Below are 14538 nucleotides of genomic sequence, written 5' to 3'. Positions count from 1 at the left end.
TGGATATATTAGTCTGAGGTAAGAATTTGACACTCTTCACCCAGGTGGAGATAGAGATACCATGTGCACGTCAACAGAGAAATGACAGAAGGAAACCTAGAATAATGCCAAATCACTGTTGGGCATCATGATGTGCCAGAGGGGTTGCCTCCTTCTGTGCGACACAATAAAGAAAGGGTTAAGCATTAAATGAACAACAAGTAGTAAAACAGTATACCAAAAGTGCTGAAGGGTAATCCCAGATGATAAAATAATATCCCATTTCTGTCAAATGATTATGAATGGATCAACAACAGGTACTTGTTTTGTGCATGTAATCATTATTTCAATTCACATGTATCAAGAAAACTGTGGACTTGAGCACGAAGAAGACCAAATCCTACATAAGATGTATATGTTCAACCAGATTAAGGATATTGCACCCAAATTAAATGGCAACTCGAATGTAAAATTAAGTGGGAAGAAAATCCTGACAATGTGACCAGTTAATTAATGAAACGCCACGATTGTTGACTTCTTGGTTTGTGTAAACTCCAATGCCTAATGCAGATACTTGTGCTGATCTACTTAATTCTTTAGTTCCACGTTAAACGTGCTTAATACCAAGTTTAGAGATTATTATGCAAGCATTGGACCCTTTTCAGATTTGGCAAGCATATAATCAAATTTATATGGTATTCCACGAGTTTTGTTACCCGAAAGAGGAATAACCGTACAGGTACGGGAGCGACACAGGAGTTATATAACTTCCATATAAAACTGTTTATTCACTGTTTGAACTCGATCGAATTCATGTACCATATCGAGTTCTCACTCAATCACTATGAGTGGGTGGCATGCATGTGAACATAGAAACAAGAGTGTGCACTAAATGCGATGTAGTGCTGGGGAATCAAATTTACTTTCCCACATGATTATGCTCCTACTCCTAGCACGAGCCAGTGGTGAATAACAGCCAGTCATCTCCCTGAGTTTTGGTAAAGAAGAAAGAAATAGTGCAATTTTTGCTGATGCGGATGCACCAAATCCTACTTTAAGCAAAGTTAGTTCTGATATCTTACTCTCACATGCATTGGCTTGAAAAGTGCATTCATGGATTACACGGGTGAATTGAAGCCGTTTTTTCTCAAGCAATCGTTTCCGATGAATCTTAGCTGTAAGAAATAGATCTAATTGGACTTTCTTTAACAAGGCCTATTTATATCTGATCGGTGTCACTATTTTGTCTGCGTTCTTTGTCATTCTCTCCCCTGTTTTTAGAACCTCGTGAATATATTAGCAGCAATTATATTTCATAAACTTATATCATAGTTAAACTCCTCTTGCCCGATAAACAAAAATGTAACCAATGAGTGATGACCAACATCGTTAGCCGTCAACGACATCATAACTTTTTAGCTTCTTAATTATGACTGGCTTCGGTCCTAGCTTTTATTTTTCTCCGTACTTTGTAACAACTCCAGGCCAAAAATTAACACCATTGTTTGAATTAATATGTTTTTCTTCTCCTTTTGAAAAAAATGCCGCTATCTTCTATTCCAAGAACACATATTCTAAAGTCAAAACTAGATTAACAAATTGAAAGGAAAATGGATAGTCATTGATACGCCAGCTGGCCTTTCCCAACAAAATATATATAATCATTGATAACTGTTACTATCAAGGGCGGACAACCGACCGAGAAGGTTCAACAGTGCCAAGCGGGTAGAAGCAAGACTAATATCGGGTGTCTCAGCCTAGTATGTCTGATCGGATCTCTTAAAAATGCAATACGACCGGTCGGGCGGACAGATAGAACTATGGACTGGAGACAGCAGTCGAAAGTTCATGAATGCTTAGTTAATGAGGTAACGGATTGTCGAGTATTTAAGACGCGCATTGAAAGCCATTAAAAGGTAAATTAATGGGTAATATTGTCTGAAATCATATAAATAGCAGTCAAAGGAGAATGTAAACTCTCTGTTCTCTTGATAATTATATAGACCTGCCAAAGCCCCTTCTGACTTGAGCGTCGGAGTGTTTGCTGCAGGTCAACCCATTTGCGTGGAGAACGAGCGCGAGTATTTTCGGGCGGAGACAGCAGGAGTTTTACCCGGTCCCAGCAGAAACAATAACAAAAAAAACCAGAATAGATGGTCAAATTGAAAGTAGAATGGTTAAACCGTACACAAGGATATGCGAACCGGCCTCCCCCAAGTTTCAAACAGACTAGACAGAACATCATGCAGGATGAAAAATGCTGGAAATGATGTTTTCTAACTCAGATGTATCAATACACACCATGTGGTAGATCAACTACTCGTGTCAGGATTTTATTAATACAATTAGGAATCGGTTTTCGAAGGACTAAATATTGACGAGTATTCTGGCAGGGAGTGGCACCCACTAAGGTAAATTATTAGATAAGTTCATAAATAACTCCCATTTTTTTTTTTATGTTTTGGTAAAATGTTAAAGTTAAATTTATGCTAGTTTCAACCTGTGGGTCCTATCATTAAATTCAACGGTGTAAATGATTTTGGAATTAAACATGTTATACAGGGTTTTGCAAATGTTGCTCATGTATCTGAATAAGACTATCATGTACTGGGCCAGAGGATGTGAAATGGCCTAGTGAGGTGTTGATCAACTGACTCCACACTTCAATAAGGAATTTATGATACGCCCCGCAAAAGCCGAGAGAAAGAGAGAATGAAGACATGGACTATAAGCAAGATAGTAATAGCATCGTCAAAGAAAGCAGCAATGTTTGAATACACATTCTCAAGACCGCCAAATACAAAATAGAATCGAATACCAACTCCAGAAAGAAGAAAACAAAAAATGTCAAAAGTTAAGAACGTAGCCAGTTATTGGTTGTATGGGTATGGTTCTTCCTCTTTCATATGGTAGAAGAGAGTTTTTCATCTATTCCTTCAGTTATGACAAGTATTTGAATCTAAATTGATCAACAGTATGTGGCCTCGCTTGATTACTATAATCAGTATCTAACTGTAAGGAGATGATCAATAAAACTTGACCATGAACACTGTACGAGTAACTGTACCTACAATACTTTGCAGTTATGACTTCAAATAAAGCACAAGCCACCTAATTACAAACTATTTTCAGATCTTTTCGCTGGCTGAGTAAAAGGTTCTTTGGTGCAATTTTTATTCACATAAACGCAATTATTTGTCCACTTTCCGTTAGATTAAAAAAACTTGGGCTTAATGTTCATACTTCCATGAGTACAATTTCTAATGAGCAGCAATACGAAATCCAACAATTAAGGTTCGTAAAAGAGGTTTGCATATTTAAATCGGTTCTGTTCATATTTTTAAAAAGCGGATTTCACACACTCCCTTGGTTAAGGTGGGTAAAAATAACCTCAACTCACCAGCATGTGAAATCCATTGAGTCCATGACCAAAGAAAACCATTTCAAGGTCATACCATATGCAGCTGAATATGGTTCCCTTCCGAAACAAAACTGCCAATGACATTATTGTATGTGAATATTGTAATTTTCCCTCTAGAATTGCTCACAATGTGATAATACAGGGAGCTTAACTCAACGAACAAAACCTTTATAATGCATTAACACAAACCACACGTAAAATCAAGATTTTATTAGGATCGGTTGAAGTAACCCAGATAGTTTCATAGATATATTCAGCTAACAGCATTAATCAACCACATCGTACAAATACTAGTATTCGTACTTATTACAACTTCAACGGCAGTCAATGCAACTTCAGGGTAATTCTAAATTTCTAAGTACTTTAAATCAAGTGTACGACTAAGAACGAGCTATATCTATTTCATCAGAATTTACAGTTAAAAGATACATTTACTAGATACATAACTGAAAATTATACCCCTCTTCCCCGTAATCTAAAAGCACATAAACCTTTTGCTATAATGATTCACGTCGGCCTTGGTCCTCTGTAAGGGCTACGAGTATCTGAAGTGACGAAAAGAACAGCTGATACTCCAATTACCCAAATGAAGGTAAACAGAAACAACATGCGCTTTTTCGTAGAGATCAAATGAGCAAACTGATCACTCTCCTCTGGCAGGGTATAGGTTTGGAGATCGCTTATGACATATTCAATTATTCTATCCAAAAGCTCTATTCTACGTTGGGGAGCAGCATTAACCGAATTGAGGAACTCAGTTTTAACATTTCTGAGAAAATTCACAGTAATCTCAGCCTCCACAGAATTAAACTTAGAACAGTCTATTTCATCTGTACCAGTACAATTAGTTGAACTAATAATTCCCGTCTTGTCAGTCAGTTTTTTAGGAGTTAATTCAGATGGAAGCAAAGTCACCGATGAAGGTTCTTCCAATAAGAAGGTCTGAAACATATTAAAAACATTCAAATGAGACTAAGCCTCCACCATGGTACAAAAATGCCTAGTAAATCCAATATTCCAGTAGATTTTTGCAATTACGACCAGAATTGCGTTGAAAAATATGGATATATATATATATATATATATATATATATATATATATATATATATATATATATATATATATATATATATATATATATAAGCCGCACTTTTAAGTGGAGTTATATATTTCCTCACACGACTCGTATGGCATGAATGCGACAAAGAAACATCACAAGAAGCATTGGAAAAAAACAAAACAGTGAGATTTGAACTTACTGTGAGATCTTCGTTGCGATTTGTATCTAAGATCTCGGAGAACGGTGATAAATCCACGGAATCTTTAGAAACCGATGCAAATGCCGCATTCAAGCTCTTTTCGGCGATCTGGCGACAGGAAAGGTACGCCGAGAAATTGAATCTAAAAGTGAAAACAGAAAAGAAAAACGAGAGAAGTGAGAAGTTAGGGTTCATGAATCGTGTGCCTTTGTAGACCTCTTGGACGGTAAATCCTTAGTTCTGCCATGGTGATGCTCTGCGGAGCGCGCGAAAACCTTGTGTGGTGTTTGATTCTCTTTCATTGGCGGGAGTTTAACGGTGTTCTGGGAAATTCATTATTTTAAACTTTATATAGGTGGAGAATTGGAAACAGTGCTACCGTTGTCACGTTACAAATGCTTACATTTTTTCCTTTTCATATTTTATTAACAAATATTTTTTACATGTGTTGTTTTGCCTGAATAATACTGGATTTAAATGTAAATTATATATTGAATTTTTATTTCTTCTAATTTTGTATGTGATTATTGGAAGTACTTAAATATAATATATTCGTCTAGCAGCTTTTATATATGTTATATGGAGAGTTAGGAAAGTGTGAAATGTACAAAAACATGGTAATCCTCTTAGATTTTATGGATTGATACGATAGATAATTCTTTTAAAGGGTAATGATTAAGAATATTGACTAGTTTATGATGATTAAAATTTCAATGTTAATATTTATGTTGGTAAAGATTCACAAATTTATATGGTAATTTGATTTTTTTTTCACGTACATTATATAAAATATAATATTGTTGATGGTATTTTTTATTTATTAATGTTTTGGTATGATTTTAAGTGGAGTATGAGAATTGATATTGTTTTGAAGGTGAATTTTTGTGAAAAATTTATTATCAATTGCTTAAAAGTTGTTTAGGTTAATCTTAATAATTGAGGAATAAACGAGAGTGTTGTATAATTATGAGTGGATACTTAAATAATCATTAACATAAAAATTATATTCCAAGTCACCAAATTTACTTCTGTAAAAAAGGTAAAATATCCCAATGAAATTTTATAAATAAATGATTAATATTTACGTGATTTATAAAAGACAACATTTTTATTAAGTATACATAATTTATTTATTTATTTATACTCAATATTAATAATATTTTTTATTATTAATATTATTAATGTTTATTATTAATATTACTAATTTTTATTATTGATATTATTAATTTTATATTATTCAATTATTAAAAAAATTCAAAATAAAAAAGAATCTTAAAATGCATTGTGTTTGGGTACTTAGATAACCAGCAATTGAATTTGGAGAAATGATTTAAGTTTGAGAAGAGGAGGAACTTGTGAGAGTTTTGAAATTGATAAAGTAAAATATGTGAAATATTATATTCGTCGAAAAAGAGCGTCTCTAGTTCGAGTAGTTTGGGAGATGATGAACCTCAATATTACCCCTGTATTGTCCTTGTACATACAAAATTAAAAGAATCGATTCTCCTCCATGATAATAGATTCTCTGTGCTATCAATAACAAGAAAATCGATTATCTTCCGTAGTTCACCAACGAATATTGATTTTCATCCCTTACCTTTTAATGCTAACTTCCTAATTGTATTCAAGGATAGAAACATGGACAAGAAAGAAAAGCACGAAAAACACATCTATCAAAGTTTCAATGGAAAAAAAAATAATTTTTTATTTTGATAACTTTCTCTCCAAATATGCGAGAAAAAGGAAAAGAACATATTGAAAACATGAAACATTAATATAAGTTTTATATTAAAATAAGTAAATAATTAAAAAAAAATTAAGTGACAAATAAATAATATTTATTTATTTAAAAACTTTAATAATTTATTTCAGTATATTTTTATTATGAAATATACTTTATTATTTATTAAAAATTTATAATAATTATATATTTTAATTTTAATTGAATTTAACTTTAATTTATACTTTTTAAATTTTATTTTTTACATTAAATTATTTTTAAAAATGATTTTATAATTTATTTTCTAAATATATTAATTTACAATCAAACTTTTTTTATCATATGAATCAAATTAACTATAAATTTTCCTCTTTTGCTTTTTGTCAATCAGATAATTATATTTTAACAAATGACACGATGAAAATGAAGGCATAAGGCATAGTGAAAACATGTCTATGTTCGTAAATGTATATTTTAACAAATAATTTTCTCAACATTTCTTCACATACGAGCAAAGACAACAAAAACATATCTTATTTTATTGCATTCATTTTTTTCACAACTTTTTCAAATCTGTGTATATTACCCACTTTATCAAATATTTACTTTTAAATTTTTTTGAAAGCTAATTTTATAAAAAAAAAAAACATAGGAGATTATCTCATTATAGTCCGTCCACTCATATAAAATATTTTTCCAACGCTTCAAAACTTACTCAAATCCTTTTTAAAGTTGACATATTATTTCAGAATTATCTATGTAAATTATGACTTTTATTTATTATTTTATTACTTTTTTATTTCACCATAATTTAACCACAAGTTCATTAAATATTTGTAAAATGATCTTTACCGTATATATCGCTTCCAATAAAAGAAAAAAATATGTACTTTATTATTGAAAAATAAATTATGTCATTTAATTGGCAATAGAAGATATGTTGTGTATCATCCTAAAGTGTGGAATATGGATGAAGAAAACATAATGGCCGAATCCGCGGCTAAATCTAATGCTTTTGTTCCAACCAGTCAAAATTAATATCAAACCAAGAGACTAGTTTTTCAATGTAATTTGTATAGTTATATTCTATTATGGAAAAACTAGCTACCTAGGGATCACTTTCTTCCTCTTCATTGATCATGTTCTGCAAGTGGAATACCATTTTGCATATGTTTTTTAATGCTAAATTTAGTTTATCAGTGTATAAAATTCACAATATCTTTTTTAAATATGACTTTTTTCTAATTTTAGTTCATTGATTTTTAATTATAGATAGTTTTGTCCTTAAATTTCTTTTCACTCAATTTTATATCCGGAATTTTTAATTTGTAACTGTATTCAGTTTCCACTTTAAAGATATATTAAATCATTGTCAATTTTATTGAATAATCTACTTAAATTGGTCATATCAAATACATCAAATATAACTTTTTTTTATAATTTAAAAAAGTTATTAATTAATATTCTACCGATCAACTTCATTTTCACGTGACTAAATGATTTTATCTTTTTTTTTTATCTTCAATGGTTGTATGATTGCAAAATACAAGTTTTTAATTTATCTTCTCATGTTTGCATAATCATTGCTAATACTATTCTACTATTAAGATGATATTACATCGTTCACACTTCTATTACTATTTATAAGTTATGTTTTCATTATTATAGTTGTAATAAATAATGTATTATGTAGAGATAATAATCCTTTTAACTTATTTAATTAAAGACATTAGTTAATTAAATTAAAACTTAATTTTTTTTAATATAATTAAGTGTGTTTTTAAGTATATATATATATATATATATATATATATATATATATATATATATATATATACTACTTTGTTATATATACGAAAATTTCATTAACAAAATGAACTTTGATACTTTAACAATATTTTCATAACAACTTTTTGAAAATGATCACTTGTCATTATTTTATTAATATATTTGAATTTATTTTTTAAAAAAATATTTAAAAACTAATCACAAGCCACCACGTTGTAAAAAAAATTATTAAAGAAACATTTTTCTAACAAAATACTTTTACTATCTTTCCTTATTCATAAAAATATGTTATTTACGAAAATAACACTCATTATATTTTTTATTATTAATATTGTTATAATTATATTGTTTTTATTATTAATATTATAATAATAATAATAATACTTATGAATATTATTAATAATAATATTATATTTTTAATAATTATTATTATATTATTATTTTTTATTATTTCAATTATTATTAATATTATTATTATTATTATTATTATTATTATTATTATTATTATTACTATTATTATAATTAATATTACTATAAGAAATTATTATTATTAGTATATTCATTATTATTATTATTATTTATACTTCTTTCGTACATATTTTGTTGTATTACTCATCATAGATCTCATTACTCTAGTTTGCTGTTAAGATAACCATTTAAAAACTTGAAATGACTAGTTAAGTAATTTTCAAAGTAAAATGGTGCAATGTCAGTTTCTGTGTGTGTAAAGGAAAATGTTTTTTTAAAAAAAAAAGACATTAATTTGGGATTGATGATAGGAGTGATACAGTCGCAAAAAAAAAAAGATTGAACTTTTTTCATTTATAAAGAAAAAGTGAAAGGTGGTGAAGAATAATGTGTTAAAATATGTTATGCTGTGTGTAAAGCAGTACTTGTTGACAGGAAGAAGGAAAATTTCAAACTTATGAGATGATATCGAAAACGAGAATCTAATCTTAATGGTTAGACCAAACAGCAACCAATAAGAAAAAATCATCTAATTCCCCAAAGAGTATTCCCTTTTGCCACCCAAATGATTAGTGAAGTGAGTTTTCCCATTCAATGACCAGGAATGAAAATACGATGAAAGTAAGCTGAGTCTTGAATATCATTTCTAAATGGACAAAACATTGAGGAGTAATCCAGACAGAGATATTTCTTTTGTCTAAATCATCTTAATTTATATATATATATATATAGGAATCTATCCAGAATCAGCAACCTTATATATGTGAAAGCTACAAGACCTTGGGAAGTTCCAAGCACTGCCATTAAAGTCATTCAAAAACAAACTTCACCATCCCATCATTCTTTTCACTCCTCAGAACACTCCTCTTTCACCACTATCAAACTTTATGTTATACAAATGTTCACTGCATGCTTAACATCTTCTTAATTATGGTTTACAAACGTACGTTGTACCATCTTCTTAAGCAACTATTTTTTCCATCCAAAATATCACAACTAAACCTTATTACCACACGGATATTAATCGTTCCTACAAATTGCCAGTCAACTAGTCACAGTAACTCGAACAGTAAAAATATAGCAATTTGTCTCCCATTATTTAATCACGAAGCGGAAATTTTGCCTTTAATGATTGAATAATTGAACATAAAAATCAGGAAAATGCATTGCTTAAAGATCATAACAATAATTTCATTTTTGGTGGCCTTGCCAAGTGGTAGAATGGTAGCGCATCATGAATTTAGTGGCAACTCCACTCATTTCATCGCCATCTATATTGCTTCTCTCGGACTAATCTACCTCTTTCAACACTACTGTCACAACAATCGCCTCTTTCTATAAATTCCCACATTTTGCACCACGATCGTCGTAGCCTTCAAACGTTTAGCATATATATAATTCGGTACTAACTGTCTAAAAAATCTTATGTGTATCATGTTTCCATGTTTTAAATTTAGTTTACTCTTGTTAATTAATCAGTCATCGAGGATCAGTAATTTTACACTAAGTTCTGATAACTCACGGTTATAACTAGGTTAATTTTTCTTGAACTTCATTAAAACTATGTAACTTGTTACTTGTGCATGAAATCTTTGTAAGAACTTTGTTAATTACTTGTACATGTTTTGGTGATAAATAAAATAAAATATATCGCTAACATAGTTTATATAACTTCATCATTCAATTAATTTTGATGGGTGTTTTACGCAGGCTTTTGGGAAATTGTGAAGCATGAGGAGCTTATCAGTTGCACTCTTGTTTGGCTTGATTATGATGGTGAGCATGTTGCATGGTGGTGCAGTGAAGGAGGAAGATGAGCAAAGAGCAAAGGGAAAACGCTATCTACTGAGTGAAACTGATCTTGGTCGAAAGGGCATAAGAAGCGACAGGATTGAGCCAGCCAGGAAGGGTTCTGCAAGTGCAAACACGAACACTGCTTCTGTGAATGGTAACAAAGCCAGTTATAATGATGACATAAATGAGAGTTATGAGAACAATGGGAATGGTTCGGTACCAGTCCTTAACAGCCATCACTATTTCCATATTCGCACTCCACCCATTCACGGCTAGTTCTTCTAAGTGGTTGATGAACATGTATATGTGCATGGTGATGGAGTTGCATCTACTAATGAACACAAAGGTTAAATAAAGTGCAACTATATAGCCTGTGTTTGTGTGTAAGTTAGTTTTACTACGATTAACTATATGTGTGTATGTTAGTTTTTCTTATCATCAATTATTAGCATGCGTCTCTGGTTACTAGGGCAACTGCATGTGCGTATGATTTTTGTGTTTTTGGTTGATTTTCTTGGCCAAGAAGACAGGGAAAGCCTGGGAAAGAAGCTAGGGTAGTTCTTTAGAGTTTCATCTTTTAATTTCTTTCTGTGCTATTGAATTGGTTTGGAATGTCTGGTCAAAGTAACTAAATATACCTACCTTCCGTTTCCCAGCTCAAGAATCAAGAAACTTTAAAAAATTAAGTGATTAAGAACTACTGTCTAATCTCTGTTAATTTTTACATCTCATATATTTAAGTTTACCAAATTTTAAAAAAACTAATAATATAATTTGTATCGCACAAATAAACACGAGTTGATCAATGTAACACCGATTTATAAGGGTGATTGGTCACGTCAAAGACGACTAGTCGAGTAGTCTGTGAAGTGATTTAGCATAAATAAACCTAAACAAATGGATTAAGGTGTGATTGAGCACAATTAAAGCATTGGTAAGTAAAATTTTATAACAAATAGTATAAATATAAGGAATAGATGAAGTATTTAAGTTACATTCATTACAGCATTCAGTATATTTTATATTCAGACACTAAGCATCAAAATATCTTCTTCAAATATATTCTGGAGATGAGATTTAGACTTTCATAACCCCATTATTGAAGAGATGAAAATGATTTACAAACCAAACCATTAAAGAGTTAGAATTCTTTAACCCATAATTTAATTACGTATTTGTTAAAGATATTGAATTCTTTAACCAAGTCTGTCCAGTGAACTATAACTCAAGGCAAACTAATATAATAAAATTGAATTAGTTTGAGATATTGAAATTTACGTCAAAAGGAGTGTAACTTGGTTTTTGTCGGAGTAGTTATTTGAACGTTATTGTTCTCAAACTCCACAAATCTTTACTCATCTAATCACTTCATCTTTATTTCTTTCCATTCAATTTTGACTTAATTTATTGTCAATAAAGTTAATTTTTTTTGCAATCCTAATCTAATTAAGTTTTATCAGTTCAGATTTAATTATTTTTTATTAAATTCAATGTGATCATGTTTACAATATAAAACTACTAGAATTCAACGTGATTACGTGTGTTTCTTTATATATATATATATATATATATATATATATATATATATATATATATATATATATATATATATATATATATATATATATATATATATATATATATATATATATATATATATATATGCGCGTGTGTGTGATATTTTTCTTATTTTATGTTGTCCTTCGATGTACGTGCATTTAGTAAATGAAAAAAGAAAGTATTGATATTATTATTATTATTATTATTAATGTGTAAGCTAAAAACCAATAATATTGAGACTTGATTTCGTAAGAGGAATATTTGTTTTAATAATTGTGAATATATTATACATGCTATGATGTGAAGTAAATTAAACACCTGATTATTCTTCTTCTATCTTGACCTGTGTTAAAATTTAGTTCCTTGGATTTTGTGGCACGACGGGTTTAAAGCCATGACATATTTTTATCTCTCAAAATTTCAAGCAAAATTATGGCATGAAATTAATAATTGAAAATGTTTATTAACTACTTACTCAATGTGATTTTCCAATTAATTTAATTAACAATGTAAATAAATAACAATTAGGAATCTAAATTGTCCTCGATTAAGTTTTGGAATTACTGGTAAAGTTTAAATTTTACTTGCAAAAGTACGGATAATTTATTCATCCATATCATCAACCAAGGAAAATTTTCAGATATGCTGCTACATGAACTGGGACAGTCCACAGATTTCACAGCAAATTCATCTGCAATTTACTTATAATGCATGTATTACTGAATTGGATTACTAGTGTGATTCACATCAAATTAGACCATAGAACTAACAAAGTGTTATATAGATTAAGTGATGAATTAAATTTGAAACCTGACTAAAATTATTATAATTTTTTTAATAATTTAAAAACAAGATACAACTCAATCCAAAACTTATTTTCTGCTAACAAAGAAGAAGTTGATATGACAAAAACTAAGAATTGTGAAAGAGCATTAACAACAGTTGTTTGATGTTCATCATGTATATATTCTCTTACTTACAGTACCCACAACTGAAGCAATTTGTCATTCATAACAAAAAAGTCTTCATGATAAGCCAGAACCGAATATGCCTTTTATGTTTGCTTTCAATATATATGTTGAGATAGATAAAATTATAACCATATATTTTTTGTTAAATGGTATACCATCTAATACCTTTTTATTTAACTATATATTTTTAAAAATTCGTCTTCTGATTACAAATTTATTTCACATAAATTATATTTACAAAAAAAATATTATTCTAAAATGATTCAATATCTTATTTATACAAACCAAAATTGACATGATATATCTATTTTAAAATATATGATTAGTCAACATAAATAATCACAGAAGAAATTATAATTTAACAGCTGAATGAAAATATTTTTATTTCAAATTATTAGTTGATAATATTTAATAAGAATTATATCGGTATAATCTGTTTATATATATATATATATATATATATAATTAGATTAATTAAAAAAAAGAAACGGATTAGATGAAAGATAGAATAACTTTTAGGTTGTTTGAATATAGAAAAAAAAATTAAGAAAAAGGCACTTTGAATTATCAAACTATTTTTTGGTGATAAAGAAAATAGTATATGACATTGAAATCTTCACAATATAATAAAATAAATGTAAAAAGTCAAGGTATCTTGTGTCTTTTCACAAAAAGTATCTTTGTTCTATCATCTTTCCCGATAGAAAGTTTTCATAGGTAAGACATAAAATATCTCGTACTTTTTTCACATTTACTGAAATGAAATAAAGGAGAAATTCAAATTTGTGTTCTTTTCTATCCTTACTTTTGTTCTATATTAACTAGTGTTTTAAGGATTTTAAGAAACAAAAACGATTTTTTTTATATTGAAAGTAATGTGCAAGCGTTTCTAGAAAAATTACAAATTTTTTTTTCCATGCATTCCAATAAAAAATTTTCTCTTTTAAGTTTGATGCTTTTTTTTTAAACCATATATGAGGGAAAAGGACTCAGTGACAGTTTGAGTCCATGAGTCCATTAATATAGTAGTGATGTGATGCATGAAGATGTTTGTCTAAAATGATTCATAATCACATATAAAGTTATACATTATCTTTTACTGTGATAATATTAGAAATTCAATGTGGTGAAAGTTTTATTGAATAAAAGCAAAAAAAATTGAGTGACATAAAAAAAATAAAAAACCTCAAACTTAAAATTTTATATTGGAGTATCACTTTTTTCATATGAACTTATACCTTGATATTAAATCTCCTCAATCTATTCTAGTAAATATAAAATACAATAAAAAATTTGCGTGAGTTGAGATAAATATCTCATTGTAATAAAATATGCTACATATAATGATGAATTTCTTATATAAAAAACTCATACTTCACTAATGATAAATTTTCCCAACCTAATATAGAAATTTTTTTTCAAAACAATTGTAAACGAAATAATTAGAAATCCAAATAAACCCAACGCATACGGGTTATAAACCTCACTATTTATTATATAGTTTATAACTTTTAACAAAACCGCTTAATGTTGAAAAAACATAATTCAATTCAATCATAATTCATAAACCTAATTAC

The 14538-nt window shown here is 29.0% G+C and overlaps 1 protein-coding gene across 1 annotated transcript; it reads right to left on the bottom strand.

The window, feature by feature from the left end:
• Nucleotides 1–3726: 3726 nt before the first annotated feature.
• On the bottom strand, nucleotides 3727–4962 carry LOC108342675 (uncharacterized). The gene is made up of 2 exons (XM_052879390.1): nucleotides 4661–4962; nucleotides 3727–4342 (listed from the first exon to the last, which is right to left on the bottom strand). Exons 1-2 carry the CDS (start codon nucleotides 4853–4855, stop codon nucleotides 3908–3910), a joined length of 630 nt encoding a protein of 209 aa, XP_052735350.1. The 5' UTR covers nucleotides 4856–4962; the 3' UTR covers nucleotides 3727–3907.
• Between the last annotated feature and the right edge of the window lie 9576 nt (nucleotides 4963–14538).

Source organism: Vigna angularis, chromosome 6, assembly GCF_016808095.1.
Source record: "Vigna angularis cultivar LongXiaoDou No.4 chromosome 6, ASM1680809v1, whole genome shotgun sequence".
NCBI classification, from domain to species: Eukaryota; Viridiplantae; Streptophyta; class Magnoliopsida; order Fabales; family Fabaceae; genus Vigna; species Vigna angularis.
The sequence above is the reverse complement of the archived record's forward strand: the minus strand, read 5'-3'. Positions and strand labels throughout refer to the sequence as shown.